At 47.5% G+C, this 20,950-nt stretch overlaps 1 protein-coding gene across 8 annotated transcripts in view; it reads right to left on the reverse strand.

The window, feature by feature from the left end:
• AGPAT4 (1-acylglycerol-3-phosphate O-acyltransferase 4) overlaps window positions 1-20,950 on the reverse strand; it is a 127,734-nt gene that overhangs the window by 83,425 nt on the left and 23,359 nt on the right. For 7 of the 8 annotated variants that reach the window (XR_007462908.1, XR_007462909.1, XM_049654556.1 and 4 more), the window contains exon 2: window positions 8,087-8,351. Coding sequence is in view for 6 of the 8 variants with exons in the window: in XM_049654555.1 (XP_049510512.1) it covers window positions 8,087-8,351 (265 nt within the window). In the remaining 2 variants the exon portion in view is untranslated. Of the gene's footprint in view, window positions 1-8,086; window positions 8,352-15,794; window positions 16,040-20,950 lie in introns of all 8 variants that reach the window. The other variant, XM_049654557.1, reaches the window with a different exon arrangement.

Below are 20,950 nucleotides of genomic sequence, written 5' to 3' on the forward strand. Positions count from 1 at the left end.
TGAACGCTTCCTAATTCGATGATCGACAAAGACCCTATTTCTTAATAAAGCCACATATTCACAGTCACGGGTGGTTAGGACTTCGCAGGCTCTGGGGAGGCGGATGCAGCTCAACCCATAACCTGAACACGCGGCTCTCGGGCCACATGTCCCTCTCACTTCCTTTCTACTGAATCACTGCAGTATTTGTGATGGGGTTCACTGTGCTGTATGCGATCCCGGGAAGGTAGGGTCCGAAAATCGTCACCCGGGTCTCCCTGACTTTCGCCACACCCAGCCTATACCCAGCCTTACCACACAAAGGACTCACTTAATATTTCCCCCCTCGACTGCCTTCCATCAGCCACTCTCTATTTAGTTCTTCTTAGTGTTTGGGTTTTTATTTTGTTTTGGTTTCTTTTTTTTGGGTTTCTTTTTTATTTTGGTTTTTTTTTTTTTGGTTTTTTTTTATTTTGGTTTTTTATTTTGATTTTTTTTGGTTTCTTTTTTATTTTGTTTGGTTTCTTATTTTGCTTTGGTTTCTTTCACTTTAGAAGACATGCTCCATGTATGAGATAGAAGACATTCGGAAAATACAAAGGCAATTAAAAAAATTTCTAATTATAATTCCTAAAAATGGCACTCTGATGAATTTATGTCCAGTCTATATTTATGAGGTTGGTATTATATTGTACAGTTTTGCATCGTGCTATTTTTACCTAATATTATACTTAGGGTATAAGATGGTTCAAAGAAATAAAGACCCAGCTGGGTATCTTTCTATAAAAGATTATGTGTGAACAGATTTTTCAAAAAAAAAAAAAGAAGAAGAAGAAGAAACCAAATTAACAGTTTCTCAAGGCACATTTTGAACAATGCTGCTTAGAGCAAAACAGAAATAAATCCTGACGTAAACTGATGTTGATAACCCTTGGAATTCCCGAGGACGAACACTTGGGGTTCATCTAGGAGACCAGGAGCTTCGAGTCCACTCTGCACACGTGTCTTTGCTGTCCTCCCGGCCTGGGGGGCTGCAGCTGGCTCCAGTCTCCTGACACAGGAAGGTTCTTGATGGGATTTGGTAGGACCCCCTCCTTTGGATGGCCGACGGCCTGAAGAAACCCATTTGTCCCTTGGAGACGCTAAAATAAGCCTTTTCCTCGGGCCAGACCATCCTTCCTCTTCTTGCTAACACACTGCAAATCCTCTGCATTCCATAACACCTTGCTAGTGACATGTTTCAGTAGACACGACTCTACCCTCTCCCGGGATGGGCTGTCCCTTCCTCTGTTCCCTGAGTTCCTCCACCTTAGCTTTTCTGTCACGCTCCACAATGACTTGTGTCCTCACGCCTTCCTCATGAGACTGGATCTCTCTCAGGGCAACCGACCAGAGCACCTGCCGAGCAGGGACAGGCATCCTGTAGGGTCACCTGGGGCCAAGACTGTGACTTAGCATGCCCAGGGTGGATCTTAGCAGATGTTTGTTTGACATTAGCCGTGGGTGTTAAAAGAAGAAGTCTTATCACACACTATCTATGTTTGTTTCAAAATATGGTAGGAAAAAAATGCATTTTGGGACCTCAGCTCTCCTACTTACTAACTGACCTTAGACAAGTCACCTGACCTCTCGGAGCCTCAGTTAACTGAGCCACAAAATGGGGGACTGCCTCAAAATCCCTCAAAAGAGGGATTATAGCCTCAAACAAGGTAAAGGATATAAAAGTTTTAGCATGATGCCTGATTGCCGAATACACAGTCAACACACAGACCGCAGTGACAGCAATGATTAGAAATGAAAATAACTACCCATTATGATTTCCCTTTTCCTTTCTCCACGGCCCTGCAGAAGGTCATGTACTACAATCGCCACTTGGACATTTGGCCTCAGCCCAGAAGCCTGGTCCTCAGCCCCAAGGCCACACTGGTAGCCCGGCAGAGAAGTTCTGTGCTGAGACTTCCTGGATATAATCACGGTTTCTCCGCTTCCTGGGTTACCCTGGGCAAAATGCTTAACCTCTCTGTGCCTAAGTACTCAGAGCAGTGTTAGAACAATAGGTGCTCTTGTCCTATTAGCTGGGCAGAAGTCCGCAGAATAAAGGGAGCGGACCTGAGGTTTGTTCCGCTCACCCTACACGTGCCAGCATGCCCTTACTTTTCTCCTGTGCATCATTCTGGCATCGTTTAAATTCAGACACTCAAGTTCTTTTACTCTGGAAGGAATTTTAAATGAGATCTAACCTCAGTCAATTTCTGGATCGCTTTGGCTATATTCCTGTAGGAATGCTAACTTGCTAACCTGGTATGGTTTTCTGTTTGTGCTATCCAAGAGGCCTTACGAAGTGAGGAGAAAATGGAGGAGGTCTGCTTCGCCCAATCCTGGGACAAACGGGAAGGTTTGGGCCCGGGAACAATGACGGCTGTGGCATGTGGCAGGCAGGACGCATTAAAGATGCCTTTGTAAGATGTTACGATGAGACCTTTAGAAGACCAGACTGGAAGCTCCCTGGGGGCAGAGCTTCCTATCTCACCACTATGTCCCCGGGACCACAGTGCCCAGCACATGATAGGTGCTCAAAACTTGTTGAATAAATCACCAGAAAAAAAAAAACCAAAACGCTACGGAGCATAGGATCTCTGTTGCTTGATCCTTCTCATGTCATGGATCTTGTCTTTGGATTCTGCTGTCATCGCCTGGGTCGACGCAGAGGTATACTCCTTAGAAGGGGGGATTAGGAGGAGGAGGACGCTCTTTGCCGGTTCCTGAAAGCACTCGTTCAACATCACCGTGGACGTTGAGGAATCTCCCAGGTCAAGCCATCAGAGGGTGACTCCAGGTGAAGCCAGCAGCGTTTGCTCGGTAAAGCTGGGGGTGGGGAGACCAATGCACTTCAGGGGACACAAAGGGTGCCAGCGGGTGACAGAGCGCAGAGAGGAAGGGGTCCCCATAGAGAGCTGAGGGTCCCTCAGGGAGCTAGGCTTTGCCTTCCAGAATGGTAATCCATAGGGGCGGCGCTGAGGCACCTATCATGAGTCCTCAGAATCCCTTCACTGACCACTCTTCGAAGCCACCATCCGATCACAGAGCTGTAGCAGAGGAGAGAGCGCCAACCATAGGCTTTTCTGCTTCTGTCCATCTACAGCCTGGCATCTGTGCCCTCCGGGGAGGTGCTCACCGCCTGGCACCTGCAAAGGATGCAGCCGGAGACCTGTGATGACAACACCCAGGTTTCGGGTCGTGGCTCCCAGCGGAGGTACTGGCAGGTCCCCCCCAGACCCACATTTCAGCAGGAGCCGAGACAGCGTGTGCAGGGTCAAGACTGGGAGCTTTGGGATTATCTGACAAAGAGCCTCTCTGACATCCTGGAGGAGAGACCACTGTGGCAAGTGAAGGGGTCAAACCTCTCCAGGACTGAAGAGTGAGAAATCAGTTTGGACTGAAATGAGAAACTCAGCCCCGCCCTCAACCAGGCTGGGGAGAGAGACATGGATCAGCCAGCTGCCAGGTTCACAGGATGTATCGTTTCTCCCAAGGTCATGTCGGAAAAGGCTACAGGGGCGCCTGGGTGGCGCAGTCAGTTAAGTGGCCGACTTCAGCTCAGGTCATGATCTCACAGTCTGTGAGTTCCAGCCCCGCGTCGGGCTCTGTGCTGACCACTCAGAGCCTGGAGCCTCTTTCGGGTTCTGTGTCTCCCTCTCTCTGACCCTCCCCCGTTCATGCTCTGTCTCTCTCTGTCTCAAAAATAAATAAATGCTAAAAAAAAAAAAAAAAAAAGAAAAGGTTACAGCGGCCCCTTCTTTGCTGGGTCACTCTCGCACCCATGACTCGTGCTGGCTGGGGGAAGAATCTGGTCTCTGTCTCAGGAGGATGGGGCTACCTCCCTCTCCCCATGGTCTTCGATTCACACGCATCCCCGGAATCGAATGCCTCGGGGACACACCGCTTCATGGGCGTCTCAGACCTTCCACCCTGCCTGCGTGCGCGTGCCTTTGTTGAGGCTGTTCTGAAAAGTTCCTGAGCCCCGATCCTTCCAGAGAGGATCACAGACTGACTTCTGCCAAGCTCACCAGACTGCCGATCCCTCTTCTCAGGTCACAACTCCGAAGTGACGTACACACCCCAGAGTCCATTGCCAATGTGTATTATTATTACAGCAGGAAAACTAGCGTCTGTTCCAAGGCAGGACACATGTAGGTGGTGACCGGAAGCTCGCTTCTCTCGTCATGCTCAACCACTGCCTACTACTGATTAGGTGGCCATCAACCAGGTCAGGGGAGCAGCAGGGGTGGCAAAGACAGGAGGGAACATCTTCCCAAGGGCAAAAACAAAAATCTAAACCCTTAACTAGAAAAATCTTGGAATCTTGGTCAATTCCACCCCGTTCCTTGTCTTCAAATGTGAGTTCGTGTTTTGGAGTTACCTATCCAAGGAGTTAAGTGCCACCGTGGGAGAAGTGAAGAGTCAGGCTGTAAGAAGGAAGGTAGGACATTCTCTTGTACATCTTGGCACCGTAGATGCTGGCTGCCCCCTCGCCACCGTGCGGCCTTGGCCCTGGAACTGTGCGTCAGGCAGGCATCATGACCGTGGGCGCCTCAGTCCGGAGGAACTAAATGGCATTGCCACTGCACAGGGCTAGTGAAGAGCAGCAGGGAATTTGGCAGCAAGGCCCCGGGGCTGGGGGGGTGCGGGGTGGGGGAGAGGGAACAGGGGTGTCTCCATTTTGCTTTGGGCTCACCAAGAGTCCTTCCCTTGCTGAAACATTAAGTCATCCGTAGTCCTCCCCTGCCCCACCTCCTCTTAAAAACTCTGCCATTAACAGGTTCTTTTAATCTTTGGGGGGTTTTTTTGTTGTGTTTTTTTTTAAACCTGCAGTGTCAGAAGGGAAGAAAAACAAGCCAGCCAATCTTGGCTACCTTTCCCTGGATATTAAAAGGCACATCCTGTGCAATGGAAAGGTAATTCAATTCTACTCCTTGCCTCGCATCTTGTCACTTTCTTCCTGCTTCTCTCCTGGCAGAAACTGACTCCACCCTGCCCGTCCCCACTCAGCTGCCTGCCTGTCTTAGCCTTTCGTGCAGGCAAATCTAGGGGCAAGTGAGATACAACACCCCTCCCAAACCCAGCCATCTAGATTAAACATGCCTTCAAATTGTTATTCATGATGTCAGTCCTGGCCACTAGACTGAAATTCTCTGCACCGTGTGTCTTGCCAGTAACCACGCTGTCTTTGCTGCATTTCGTCTCTACTTGTCATTCACATCCGTGTGGCCTTTGGCACGTGCGTTTCCCCACACCAGGGCTGCGGATTACTTCGGATTTACCTGGCACAACACCAAGCTCTTAACAAACATTTAAAGGAAAAGGGATGATGACACAGCTCTGTTGGTAAAGTGAACAGGGTGAGGGAGGGGGCCTGAGTCTCCAGGAGACAATTTATTCTGCCTTTTTTCTTAAAATATCAGTGGCCAGGGATGGCTGCTGCCGATTTTCTAAGCTTCGGACTGATTCATACGCCAGAAGGCACAATCAAACCCCACAGACAGTTTTCATCTCAACTTGGAGAGAAGAGGAGGAGGGTGAAGCCAACAGAAGGAACCTGACCGTCTCCTACTCCAAGCTGCCGAGGAACCCACGGACCGTAGCCCGTGACCTTCAACGGCCCACGGTCTGTGTGTTACACGTCCTCTGTTGTGGCTGTGAAGCACTCAGGGAATAAGGACATCTACCAGCTAGAACAAGTGAAAGGAGAAAGAGAAGGAGAGTAGCTTTGCCGTGTAACACATGCCAGGGCAGCAGGGGTGAGGAATCTGCTTTGCATGGGACTCGTTATAATGAGGTGCCCCCAAGCCGGGCCCGGGATGCATTGCCCTTCTCTCCTACCACGTTCTCTTTCCCCAGGAGCCACGGCTGCTCCTTCCCTTCTCTATTCACATAGCTGTACAACGGCCCTGCTTCTATTCAGTCCAGAGCCTGCGGAAGCTTTCCTCTGGGACCGTAGGCACAGAACACCGTGGATGGATGTACTCCCAGGCCTTGTAGGGAGACTGTCTGTCCATCACACTCTGTGTGGGGAAAATGCTAGTTGTCTTGGATGGTTAGTTCCTGAGTTCCATTTGGAATTATTCTAAAATCACTCCATCAATTTGTGATGGGTAAAAAATGCACTTGCTTTCTGAATTTGTCCCCCATCTTAATTTCCACCAGAAACAAGTGGGCTAAAGCACTCTCGGAAGAATTGGACCTTATCCTGCCATAGCCTTGGGTGTCTTCCCCACCTACTACAAGCAAAATCGAGTACTCTTGGGAACTCACCTCCCGAATTCTACCTATTTCTTCTTGACTCCAAATGAGAAACCCAATTCCGAACCACGTGCTTGACACTTGGTTGGGGTTGTGACGGTGCCAACAGGCATGGTTTCAGCTTGCAAACTGACAGATGTTGGTATCTCACAGGTGTGTGCGCGTCACGTAAATACAGGTTTCGATGCAGAGCGCAATCAGCGTTGCTTTGTTAAATTTGAGTTTTGTTTAAAGAGATGCCGATTACCGGAGTTAAAATTTTACCTTAAAATCATAAGGTACGTCTCAGACAGTGATCGCCTTCTCTTGACTATGCAAACTCTTCTCTCTTCAAATAGCTACAATTCAGCTCAGACATCTCTTACTACGGCCACTGTGCTCTGAAGAGTCGTTCCCCAAGTATCACAGACCAACGTGAGAGTAAAATGTATGACACGGAGACTTGCATTATGTACTGGGGCATCGGGTACCGCATCCAATATGCCATAGACACATGGCTTCAAGACTCTCTCTTTTCTTTTTTGAAGTTATAGCTTGCCTTTAGGATGTTATGAATATTTTCAAGACATATTTATATAAAACACACTAATAAAAGACTTAGGGGTCTAGCACTGACACCCTATCAGAAATAGTATCAGAGAGATTTGTAAGTTCTGAGTTGGTAAAAGAAATCACGGATAAGGATGTTTCTATCATTTTGTCACAAGTCGGTATGTTGAGGTTTAAATTAATAACTGACTGGATCAGTAGTAATCCATTTGGATAATTGTAAGCAGCCTGTATTGTCTGGATTCAAATTCACATTTAATTGCTTCATTTAAAGGGTTTCAGGAAGACGCCAATAATTTTGGACTCTTGGTGCATCTAATATAGCTGAGATTTTTAAATTGCCTGATGTGAAAGAGCTCATATTTTTAAATATATTCACACCCATATATATAATTGGTAATGATACACTGCCTTCCGTACTCTTGAGAACAGGTACAGGTTTAAGGTCAATCAACAACAAAACTCATCTCCAGGCACTCCCAATATTCTGATTTACTTCTTTTCACTTCAGTTTTGAAATTCGGGCCAGTGGAATTAGTCACGTTTAAAATAGCTTAGTATAATCAAACACAGACACACAAACACACAAATCAGTGTCCATAAAACTGGAGAAATCTAAAGAAGGCTGGTGGATTGTGTCACTGTTGGTTTTCTTGTTGGGATATTATACTGTAGTTATGCAAGAAGTTATTTCTCACTAGGGAAAACTGCCTGGAGGGTATAGGGGAGCTCTCTGTGTCATTTCTCACAACCCCAGGTACGTCTACAATTATCTCAAAATAAAAAGTTAAAGATGCAGGGCAAAAGAACAATACGTTACATTGCCATTTCGCTGTTAAAACTATTATGTATCCAAACATATCCACGGAGACCCACCTGCATACACACATCAGAGCCATAAATCCGTAAAGATCTCAGTATACAAAATAATGCCATTTCCATAAGGGCAACTAAGAAATCGTTAACACTGGTTGCTGCTGAGGAGGAAAATGAACACACAGACAGAATGTAGATTTACTTTCCACAGGCTACCCTCTGCGCCTGTTGAGCTGAACCGTGGGCTATTGGCATCACTCGGTCAAAAATTAGCTTTTGAAGAGTGAGGACAAAGCAGACATTCCCAACCTAAAACAAAGGAACGGACACAAAAGAACAAAAAGCAGCTTGGGCCGCCGGGCAAGCCCGGGGAGCCGCTCCAAGCCCTGTCTCCGACACCCCGCAGCGGTGAGGATACAAACAGAATAAACGAGACTCTTACGGCTGGAGACGCAGTAGGACAGTCTGCAGTTGATCCTCCTGAAGAGCTGCTTGTTAATTGGCCAGAGAAGGAGGGTGAAGAGCTGAACGGTGTTGATTATTAGCCCCGAGGCGATAAATACGTAACAGAAGACGAGGTGGCACAGGAACTGAGACTTCAGCAACCCGAGGAGGTCCATGGCGCAGGGTTGCGTTGATTCAGGCAAATAAATACTCGCAGGAGAATATTTCCAGAGGGAACCAAGGTCCGCCACCCAGGAAAGTGTCTAGAACACAAACCAGTGTTACACGTTACAAAAAAATAAGACGTGCTTTCAGAGTCGGGGGTGGGGTGGGGAAGAAAACCCTCTTAAAATAGACTCTTACGATGAAACACTTTGTACACGAGTTGGTTTCTTTTTATTCGGCAGTCACGTGGCGCTTACTTATGTCAGGCCGGGTTTCAGCCCTTTAAAAGTTAATAGTTCCTCTCATTGCCCTAACACCCCGTGAGGCTGGGACTGTTAGCACAGAGGAGGGGACCGAGGTCCTGGGAGGGTAAGCAGCCCGGCCGCGGTTCCACGGCTTCTACGGCTGCCAGCTTCACAGGTGGCCGAGCTGGCTCGAGTCCTGTGGCTCGGCCGCTGTGCGAGCTCCTGTCTTTGGTGATCACAGCAGAGGCTGTGTTTCTGGGTGTCCCCTCCTGCTGCCACCTCTGCCTGAACACCCTCCCCCCGCCCACTTCTCTTCCTCCAGATCCTGCCTGCTCCAACGTCCCTTCTGGCAAGCTGGCCCACGTGACGTTAGGGATACCCCTGGGGTGGCCTCTGCCTGCCGAAGCACCTGTCCCAGTGTGTCCCTGGAGGACACCCTCTGCTCTTCCCCCTTCCCCCACTGCACCGTCACTGCTCCCAAGTACACGGTTCTCCTGAAGATCATCATTTTCTCTCCAGTGACTGGAACAGTCATCGGCACATAGCTGGAGCTTAATTTTTTTAAAAAAGTTTATTTACTTATATTGAGAGAGAGGGAGTGCACAAGCAGGGGCGGGGCAGAGAGAGAGGGAGAGAGAGAGAATCCCAAGCAGGCTCTGCACTGCCAGCACAGAGCCCAACGTGGCGCTTGAACTCATGAACCACAAGATCATGACCTGAGCTGAAGTCGGACACTTAACTGGCTGAGCCACCCAGGCGCCCCTCCGGGGAGCTTAATTTAAAAAAAATGTGGAATGATTTAATGAAGGTAGACAAGGAATGGGCTTTGAGATATCAGTAAACACAAATGACCAAGTATGAAGGCAAGAGAACCACGCCCACCCCACCCCCCCCCACACACACACAGTTCTAAAATCAGAAAGAAACTCAAATAGCAGCCAGGTATTGGCTGCTAATCAGTCTCCGACCCCAAAATGGAATAATGATATGACTTTACAGTGTAATCACGGCCTGGTAATCAGTCTCCGACCCCAAAATGGAATAATGATATGACTTTACAGTGTGGCAAAAAAAGCCTTTGAGGGCAAGCGTGAAGGCAGGAGTTTCAAATACTCTGATGGCAAAAGGAAGAAAGCTGAGGCAGTCACGCACAGCAGCCTGGTTCTCCTGGAAGCAGGATCTCACTGCAAACTTCTCTAGAAGCAGCCCAAACTTAGCATAAACCCTCCAACAGTAATAGTGGAGAGATCAGTCTTTGTTAATAACACCAAAAAATCTACATAATAGTTTCACATCTATTATATCATTCTAAGCTTCCCATGAATCTAATGAGAAGAGTATTATTATTATCCCATTCTTCAGAATAAGAAACTGAGATGACTCACAGGTTGGGTGACTTGCCTAAGGTTGTCACAGCCCATAACTAATCATAGGTCTCTGTCTTATCTCCAAGTTCTTTCTTGTGCACCTGCCTGGGCTGCTTTGTTCCCGGGGTGGGAGCTGGGGAGCTCTCTTGGGCTCTGCGGAGCAGCTCAGAGATGACCCCAAAGGCAAAAACGAGCGCAGCCTTCAGTGGAGTTCAAAATCACAAGCTATATTCAGAGTGGGGAATGGGACTTGCTTCTGGTCACCCAGACTGGTTTCGAAGATGGCCGTGGGCAGCAGGACAGACATAAGGTGTGTTCCTCTAGAACATTTACACTTGCTTAGATGATCTGGAAAGTACACGGTACTCCCGCATGGTTTCCATATGTTTCTGGTAGGGGGAAGTGGAAAGTAACGTTGGGCCTGATTTCTCTGGAGTCAGCTGAGACACCCGACCCCCCCAGAAGCCCTGCTCTCTGGCACAAAGCCAAGGGTCTGCGGGGACTGATTGATGCATCATGTCTCTGACCTTTCCCAGGTGGCTTTTCCCACAAACATCTCCAGGTTGTCAAACTCCTTAAGACACACTTGGTTCCAACACACTCAGTCTCTCTCTAGTGAGCAGGCATTAAGCTGGCAGCCCCCTTTCAATGCACTTGACTTTTAGGAGCCACATAAAGAGGAGTGATGTACGTTGGTTTACAGTGTGGCAGCAGTTACAGGATGATGTTGAATATTCATGCGCTTTATTCACTGTCCCTAGATGAGCCACTAAAAGCTTCCAGACAATCTGGCCAAAAGAAGGAGGATTCTTCCCTAGGTTTCTACGATCTAGTACGTGTGAAGCATTTTGCAAATCCTTTGCTATGCTGACTTAACACTAAGAAAAGGAAGATAATGGACTTTGGAAACGCAGGGAATTAAATGCTGCCTTCCTCGACTTCCAGTCAATAGTAGGACATTACAAAGAACATGGAAGATTTTTTTTCCTTGTAGAAGACCAGGAACCACCATGCCCTCAAGTAAAACCTTCGCTAGTACCGCACGAAGCAGAAGTCTATGTAATACTGGTGATGTTTAAGGGGGAATCACAGGCAGGCGGGCCTTGGTTGCTTTGGTTTTGCACACACTTCCTCAAATTCTCTTCCTAGACTAGTGTGGTGGCCGAGCGTGGGCTTGGGTCCAATTGTCTGGGTTGGAACCTCTGCTGTACCTCTTACTGGTCATGTGCCTTCAGGTAAAGTAACCCTTCTGAATCTCAGTTTCTCTATCTGTAAAGAGGGATCAAAATTCCAAAGAGACTATTGTTTTTCTTTCTTTTTTTTTTTTAACCTAAACCTATTCTCAAATTTATAGGCAAGAGCAAAATAAAAGACTAGCCAAGGAACTGCCTGAAGAAGAACAAGGCTGGCAGGTGCCATGAGTTTGTTAAACAATTTGACTGACTTAGTCTCAGAGCTGATTAGTAATAAAGAGACACAAGGCTAAATCATTTAAGGAGGTAATCTGTTGGGTAAATATGTGTTGTGTGTCTTAAGTTTATTCCAGATGGAAGTTTGGGGGGCCACCCTACCCATACTGAATAAGGAACAGCTTTTTTTGAATGTGGTCATCAGCCAATTCGGTGCCCCACTGAGGAGAGATGATAGAAATATCTGACCAGTGGAGAAAGCAGTTAAAAATACTTTGCCTACTTCCCTTTCAGATGCGTGACTACCTAGAACGTTAGGGGAAGAAACTTTCCAGCAAATTCACTTCAGCAGCTTATACGAAGCAAGGAAATGACAAAGAATTTTATTTCACAGACTGTCAGAACAAGTAATTTATGGAGTTTGTAAATCAACAAATAACCATGAAGCTGTTTCTCTGTCATATTGCTGTGAGCAAAGATATTTCTTATCATCAAGGGCAATGATGAAGAACCTATGTGCCTGAAAGCCCAAACGAGATGCTGCCATGGTCTGGTTGGGATTCTTGCAAAGGGCAGAGTGTGGACGGCACATCAGGGGCTCCCAAGTGGCCTTTAACCCAGTCCGTGGGCCCCTCCCTGGCACTCGCCCACAGGCCCCGAGAGCTGACTCCAGGCTCGTGAGGTACAGCCCCTTCCATCATGTTCACGAAGGTAAATCCAGCCCAGGTCATCTTTGAGGAGGGGACAAAGGGGAGAGGTGACATGACTGGGGCTTGGCGCACAAGCTGGCTGTGCTGAGAACAGGAGCAGGGGTCTTGCCAGATATTGAAGCCCAGACCAGTCACAACCCAGGGAATGCAGGTAACACGTAGGAGGGATTGCCGGAACAAGAAAACATTTTTTTTAAGTTTTATTTATTTATTTTGAGAGACAGAGAGACGGTGAGTGCGAGCAGGGGAGGGGCAAGAGGGAGGGAGAGAGAGAGAGGGAGAGAGAAGGAGAGAGTGGGAGACGGAGAATCCCAAGCAGACTCCACACTCAGCACAGAGCCCAACCTGGGGCTCAATGTCAAGAACTGTGAGATCATGACCTGAGCCGAAATCTAGAGTCGTCCGCTTAACTGCCTGAGCCACCCAGGTGCCCCTGAAACATGAAGACATTTTAAAGAGAAATCGTAGAGAACAGGGAAAAATGCCAGAAAACCCAACCTGTATACATTATTTGGATTTTTCAGAAGGTAGAGTCCGACCCATCACCTGAAAATTCCTGAACCAGCAGTGTAAACACAGACAGAAAGCTCCTGTCACCAGGAATCAAGGTTCAAGGAGGATAATAGGTTCAAGGAGGATAGTTTACCCCAAATTACCTTCATTTCCCAGCTACTGATGTTTAGCAGAGTTTGAACTTAACTCATCATTTGAAAAAGTCTCTGGCAGTCCTTGAGGGCACATTGTTGCCCACGAGTCTATGTTAAATCGGCTCACAGCTGTTTGAAAAAGCTGCCATTAATGTTGGAGGAGGCCTCTTATTCAATGGAAGGAATCTCCTGAAGTGCCACTGGGAAGTAAAGAAGCTGTTCATCCAAGGAAGGGAGAGACCTGGGGTCATACACATGGGGGACGTTGAGCGACCATGAACCAATTGTATAACAGAGGCATTAAACGAGCTGGTATAGGCCCTTGAAGAATATGAGAAGACACTGAGTGAAAAACGGTAACAAAGAAGCATGATTCAGATTTGTAAAATAATAATGTGTATATTTATATCATTCACATCTCTATTTCTATATTCATGGCTGTCTATTAATAGTGGCTAATTTTGGGTGGAAGAATTCTGGCGGTTTCTTTTCTCCTGTTTTATTCCTCTTTTCTTAGAATGAGATGAGCTCTTCCTCCCCTGGACAGAAGAAGGGACCCGATCCCGGCCTGCATTGCGGTTCCTTGTGGTCAGATGACGGAGCCCGTGTGATGCAGAAGGGGAGACAGCCCAGGTCGTCGAGGCAGAACAAGTGTGCTGCCTACACACCTGATGAGAAGGACACACCCCCTGTCAGGAGGGCGCCAAGGTGAGAATCCAGGCTCTGACCGTGTGGAGGCTGGATGCCACCCTGCATCCCAGCACAGGTGCCTGGGAGGAAGTTGGGAACAGGGAAGGTTAAGGGGCCGTTGCGAGTCCGGCAGCTCTGGCTAGAAATCCAGGCTCAGCCCATCGGCAGCTACGGAAGTTCCTTCCGTGTCTGTGAAATCAGAGCAATACCTTCAACACCAGGCGGCCGTGGGGCTCAGATAATAACGCATTTGAAACACTTTCCGGAACGCCTGCCACATAGGCGGCGCCCAAATAGTGGGAGATTTTTCTTCTCGTGGCGAGTAAATAAAGAGGCAAAGGGGCGCAGCTAAGAAATGTGATTTTAGCATTTCTGGGAAAGCAGAGAGATAGAAATCGACTTAGTTTCCCTTCTCACTACGTATCTAGAGCCTGACATTTTCCTGAATTTACCTCCAAGCGTGTGAAAACATTTCCTCCCCCGTTTGTTTTCATTGTAACCTCTACTTTTCCGTCGGTGACTCAGAGACGGGAAACGATGCGTTCACGAGAGCTCGCGGCTCTTCACCTTCTTCACTGAGGAATAATCTTCCCAAGTGTGGAGTTGGAGAAGCGGACCCCAGAAGGAAGGCAGTCCGAGCCGGGCCGTGCTTTCGGGGACGCTGCGTTTCCCACGCAGCATTCCCAGCAAGGAACTGAGCAGACACCGAGGAGAGGAGCGGCCGTGCGCCCCAGCAGCCAAGCGCACCCTAGAAGCCACGCGCACCCCAGCAGCCCTGCACAACAACCCCCCCAAGCAGCCCTGCACACCCAGCAGCCACGTGCACCCCAGCAGCCGAGGGCACCCCAGCAGCCCTGTGCACCCCAGCAGCTGCGTGCACCCCAGCAGCCGAGGGCACCCCAGCAGCCCTGCGCACCCCAGCAGCCGAGGGCACCCCAGCAGCCCTGTGCACCCCAGCAGCCGCATACACCCCAACAGCCAAGGGCACCCCAGCAGCCCTGCACACCCCAGCAGCCGAGGGCACCCCAGCAGCCCTGCACAACAACCCCCCCCAGCAGCCAGGCACACCCCAGCAGCACTGCACACCCAGCAGCCACGTGCACCCCAGCAGCCGAGGGCACCCCAGCAGCCCTGCACACCCAGCAGCCAAGGCACCCCAGCAGCCAAGGCACCCCAGCAGCCACGTGCACCCCAGCAGCCCTGCGCACTCCAGCCCAGCACACCCCAGCAGCCGCATGCACCCCAGCAGCCACGCGCACCCCAGCAGCCGTGCGCACCCCAGCAGCCCTGCACACCCCAGCAGCCCTGAGCACCCCAGCAGCCGAGCGGGGCCCCGCGGGGCTCCTGAGCCACTTCAGCTCGGTCAAGCAGATGGCGCCACACGTTGCCCAGCCTCCGGCAGTGGAAACATAAGCAAATAAAGAAAGCTCGGAATGTCCCCAGGAGAGAATTCAAACTGCATCCTCCTCTAAGTGCGCACAGAGAGCTTCGACGGAAAGCATTCGAATAAGGCGACAGATAGAAGAGACTTCGTGAAGACTTAGGTCCTCTGCCTTCCTCACTACTCTGAAACCATTAAATAAGCACGACCTTCAGGCTCAGGCAGGAAGAGAGAAGGAGTCTGAAACGGGTTTAAGTCCTTCAGTAGCTTGTTTCTCGGGGTTTGGCTTGTTTGTCACACTTATTACAGCGCCGAGCCAGGGCAGGGTTTTAGAAGAAGCAAAACGTTCCTCCAAAGAAATCAGTCCAAGTGGAATTGCTAAAATAATACCCGTGACCAATGTAGTATCATCACTGAAATCAAAACAACCCCTCATTTTAGGCTCTTTGAACTCCAAGCACCAGAACAGGTCACAAAGCAGAAAGAAGATACGAGAAATGCAAATACTAAACAAACAGAACCTTTTTTTTTTTTTTACATTCCAAACTAAAATAATAATACATTCTGAAAGACTTGAAGGGAAGTGGGACTCTCACCCTCCTTGTGAGAACAACCGCTCAGTCTTTTTAGAAAAGCAACTTGACACGCGTACAAAGCCCTGAAACGTCTTCGTACCGCTCAATCTCGTAACCAACTTCTGGGAAACACTCTTAAGGACAAAATTAACTTTCAGACTATTCTCTCTGCCTGAAGATATTCAGCAAGCATTATTTATAAGCACCTAAAATTAGAAACTGCTTACATTTCCACATGTGGAAACAATTAAGTGAATTATGGCAAACCCACACAATTTAAGTATCACTGTAATAGGTTTATAGTGAAATGGATACATTTTCAATGTATTAAGAGCTAAAGGACCCCGAATCATATCTATACATACACATATATAAATAATAATCACATTAAAATCAAGTATAGAAAACGTACTGGAAGCCAAGAACGCCTTACGAAAACACTAACAGTTATTTGTTATATACACACACAAACACACACACACATACACACATCCCACACTTAGACACGTCAGCCAACCTGGAGTCTGTTGGGATGGCCTCACTACTGCTTTAGCATTTTCTTCCTTAGGAAGACAGTGAGTAGGCGAGCTCCAAGATCTTTGACAGACAGAACAGTCTCTGATTCTAATACAGGAAATGTATGTCCTCACAACTCAGGTTTTCCGGTCATTTCAGTGGGGTCTCCTCAAGAGTGATTAAGGAGATCCTTCTCTCTTCCTCAGCTCCCATGTACAGAGAGGACTCTCAAAGGGGCATGGTCAACTGGATGGAAAGAAAAAGAAAACTTAAGGGTTGGTGGAGAGTAACACGGACTAACGTGCAGCTAGCTGGTGAATTTTGTCTCTGGACCAGTATTTTCGGTCGGTAGAGCACAGAATGCCCGGGGCCAGTGGTGGTGGCCCTGGAGGAAAGGGACACGGATGTAGTCCCAGGGGGAAACGAGTGAGGTATGTTCTGCTCTTGGAACATTCAGATTCTGCGTGCCCCGTGAGGGTGAATGGATTTAGCAGAAATCTCCAAAAGGGCAGCGACTACCTTGTGGAAGCCTGAGGCTTCCACTTAGGGCTTAGTCCTGACAAACAAGGATAAATTTAGTTTTTGGATTCCTGCGCGTTAGACTGGCCCAAGGCCCAAAACAAAACAGGAGAGAAAGTGTTCTAGACTGAATTTAACTGTCTCTGGGACCATCTGTAACTAAAATACTCCTCAATTAAAAAAATGATCCCCATCGAATGGTTTTGCAGAGAAGCCTATTAAAATTAGCTTATGTTAAAATTTTATGGACCAGTCCTCTGTCCAATATCCCTGTACCGTACATGATGTCCATTAAAACAAACCAAGCTCTGAAGGAGTCATAAATCATACTCAAGGTTTTCATTACGTCCTCTAATAAATAACACCGAGCCTTTCTCCAAAGTCTAATTTTAGGATGATAAAAACTTAGGTCTATAGAAAATTGAGGCTTCTGAGTTTATATTTAATAGTTGATTCTGAGTAGCTTATAAGAGCAAAACACATTCTGAAGAGCTTTTCTGTCCAATCCAAGGAAACCAAGACTCCGAGATAAACACCGATGGATACCCTAGGTACCTTTTTATGAGAAAAGAACAAAGATAGAAGGAAATTTAATTAGATATTCTCTAAGGCCTTTTGTAGCAGTAATGACTACAAGATTAAAATGTCCAGAGTTAAACATGAGATTTTCTGAGTAGTAATCAGCGCAGTGAGGATCAGCACACTGAATGTTTCACACACATTATCTCAGTCACCGTCACAAAAGCCTACCATGGAAGGTATTATTATCCCCATTTTATAGATGAGGAAACAGGGATTTAGCTAGCCTAAGCAGTTAGACTATGCAAAGGTCAAAGAGTGAATAAATGTCTAAAATCCAAACTCGTGCCCTGAGTGATATTACGCTGCTTTGACACAGCTGAGGTAGCTGGACTGCACATGAACTTGGGCCTTCATAGCACCATTCCATATTTTCAATTCATGGTCCCATTTCTGACACTGGGGAGATCATGAGTTTTGAGCCACTGCCCCGCTAGTCGGTCCTGCCCAGCCCTCAGGAACACCCTCCTTCCAGAACAATGCCTGCCATTTCTACACCCCAATCCAGCTCTCTCACGGTCACAGGGTACAGGGGGCCATGACTTCACGGCGTTTGGGCAGTCCGAGGAGCTAGCTGCTGGGTTGCATTTCCAGCAACCAAGAATGTGTGAACTATTTTACTAGGCACTCTGTGGAAAATGCATTGTGAAATTATGTTCCAGTTCTGGAAGTTTCCCCAAGATCCAGTATCATGAAACCAAAAACTGAAATGAAATGGGGGAACACTAATCTTCCCATTCAGGAAACATGGACATTTCTGCTTTAAATAAGAATATTCCAATTAATAATGAAGCCTTTTCAAATACAGAACGAAAGCAAGATGGATGTTGAACGCAAATTGTTGGTTCTTCATCACCACTCTTGTTGTGGCAGATAGGTGGCCATCGGTCCAGTAATCTACCTGTGACGGTGGAAATAGGAGGGAGCAGTTAGCCCCTCAGGTCTCTCCAAGTGGGGAAATGGCCCGGGACCAGCCCTGGGCCTACTGAAGCAGGCGCGAGTTCGATGCAGCACCAGCTGGCACCAAAAACGAGAAAAGAGCTTTATTCAGCGTATAAACCACCTCCTACTCTAGTCCCACTGTCACCAAGGCAACGTGGTCAGGACTGCGGTCTTCCAGTGCCTCCTTCTCCCCTTCCCACATGGGCCGTGACAAAGCCAGGTGGCCAAACCAGAGATGGAGAAGCTCTGCAGAGAGATGCTGGGTTTAACTCCCCACTTCCTAACTGCATGACCTTGGCCTCGTCATCTCAGCCTCAGTATCCGTGTCTGTGTAATGGAGGTAATAATCCCCTCCTTCCAGGAATCGTGGGACGCTGACCTGCGCCAATGTATAGAAAGAAAGCGCCAAGCTCAGGCCCGCATGAAGCAGCTCCTTGGTACCGGCGGCCAGGGCGTGTCTCCTCCTCCCTCAGCTGCTTTACCCACGACCCCAAACCGTCCACCATCTTTTCTTACTAGCCTTTCCACTCTGCAGTTCTCCTAATCCATTTCTCCTATTTGTTTTAGTAAGATTCCTCGTGTGCACATTTGTTTTTTCTGACCCCCACACACTCCAGGACGAGGTGAGGTGACTTGTAAGACCCCCAAAGTCCACTCGCAAGTTTTAGTTAAATGATTCGGTCCTCATTCCTCTCCTCAAGTAAGATAGTTCAAAACCATTGGTTCTGAAGCTCTCTTCAAAACGATGGACGATACCAGTGAGTTATCTATATAAACTGCATGGAAGGAGTAAGTTGGACGTACGATACGCGACTTGCTTTTACACCGTGGAAGAGAAACAAAAACCAATATTGACAAAATTAAGACCACAGTCATCTTGGTGCCCTTGGAATGTCACAGCATTTCCCTGGAGCCTTGCAATAAGAAGCTAAGGACACACACACACACACACACACACACACACACACAGACTTAAATTATGTATATATATATATATATATATACACACACACAAGATAGATATACATATATATAAGAGGGAGCAGATAATAGATGTGTCTGTGTCCACCAGGAAGCAATTTGCAGGGGGCTGACTTCTGAACAGGGTGAGGTTGGGGACAACTTACTGGTGCAGACAGACAGGTGCTTAGGTCATCAGCAAATCATGGCGCCTAAATTTTTTTCATAAAATCTGACCTTTAATGTTTCAAAATAGGTAAAATAATAATAATAATAATAATAATAATAATAGAAAGCCTTTAAAATTAAGACTTGTGGCGGGGCACCTGGGTGGCTCAGTCAGTTAAGCATTTGACTCTTGATCTCAGCTCAGGTCTTGATCTCAAGGGTTGTGAGTTCGAGCCCTGTGTTGGGCTCTGCACTGGGCATGAAGCCTACTTAAAAAATTAAATTAAATTAAGACTTAGGGCAAAATGTAAAATTTCATCAGAAATTTCCTTAAATTTATTTTATAATTTAATATTTCCACTCTCAGTACCCATTGAGAGAGTGGTACAACTCTAATCTTTTCAGTATTTGGAAGCTCTAACCTTAAAGCAGGCTTCAGTTTGGCCAGACGACACATGGTCTGGGAATGGCCAGGCCAGGAAACTGTGAGGACACTAGTACTGAATCACCAGAGATAGCCAAGCACATTCTCTGGCATTGTTTTTCCAGTAAAGTTGATAAGATCGCACAAATCTCTTCACTTATTCTGGCCTAGCCCACCTAGTCTGTCTGGGTCAACAGCTCATTAGGAGTCATGACTCTTCGCCGTTACGCGCAGGACAAAACATTGTCTGTAGCCAGGTAAACAGGGCCTGTAACCAACAGAGGTCACCAGCCTCAGACAAATGCCCAAACTGCCAGTCCTGGGGGAGTTCTGAGCATTAGATATGAAGTGAGAAAACCAAGAAGATGTGAAGTGATAGGGAACCAAAGCTTGAGGGCTATGTAACAAAACCACGTGGACATGGGATGCTCCTGTACACAATAGCTAACTTGGTGCAGATACAGGGGGTGCCGGGGGCGATACACTGGGAACTTACCTTGCCCTGGCATGTATCAACCGGACTAGAATTCTCTTTGGGAAGGTAGAAATCATGACTCTACCAGTGGTCCACACATAAGTACAGAAAGGGAAGCACCAGTATTGACTCGGGTCTGGGTTTGACACTTGGCCGTCTGTGTGTCTGCATCAACCTGGCCATTGGCCTCCAGAAATTTCAGCTTGGTCATCTGTCAATTGAATATGACAGATTCACTGGCCACGTAGAAGGGTGGTGGGAGAGTTCAGTGAGGTAAGGGATGAGCAAAGGCTCTGTCAAACCCAATTGTGTGGCTCAGAAAATGGGAAATGGGGACACTAGTCTACATGCTGTCAACCACAGTGCTTCTGATTCATAGGAACTGCCATAGCATTAATGCCCTGGGGTCCCTACCAGGGAGTTGAGCTTGAAAGAAGCCCTCCACTCGTTCTGTCAGGATCAATGGGGCTTATTTCAAGATGGGTAGGTTCTGTGAGGGTCTGCTCAGAGGCGGTAACTCCGGGCAAAATAAGCAAGTGGCCTTTTTCTTCTGTGTCTCAGACACCAGTAAATGGGCTCTTTTCTCTGGCGGGTTCCTCACTGTTGGTTAAGCACCCTTGACCCTTGAGTTCTTGGAGGCCCTGTTGTGGCCAACTCTTCTTTTCTGGTAAGAAGTGTGTGGAAGGTGGGAGATCAATAAGGCTGGATTTTAAATCTTTCATTTCTTTGAGTTTCATAAAGTGATGTCAATGAACCCAGGCAATTTCCCCGACTGGATTCATGCATAATGGACCCAAAGAGGGACTTATTAGAAAACAAAAGCACTTAAATGCTTTCCTGACATGAATCATTTATTGAAGACAGAAATGCTGGCTGTGAGGGCCCAAAATAAGTTGACTTACAGTATCCTTGTTTCTAGATAGGTCTGAAATATGACCACAGAATATTGAAGTACTCAGACAGGAACAATGCCTTTGAGGTCATTACAGACTGGCTATTCCTCGAAAAGTTTCATTAATAACAGCAGTGATAAAACATGAAGTGGGCCTCCTCTCTCTCCCTTTCTTTTTCTCCTTTTGTCACAAAGCTC

Source organism: Panthera uncia, assembly GCF_023721935.1.
Source record: "Panthera uncia isolate 11264 chromosome B2 unlocalized genomic scaffold, Puncia_PCG_1.0 HiC_scaffold_24, whole genome shotgun sequence".
Classification (NCBI taxonomy): Eukaryota; Metazoa; Chordata; class Mammalia; order Carnivora; family Felidae; genus Panthera; species Panthera uncia.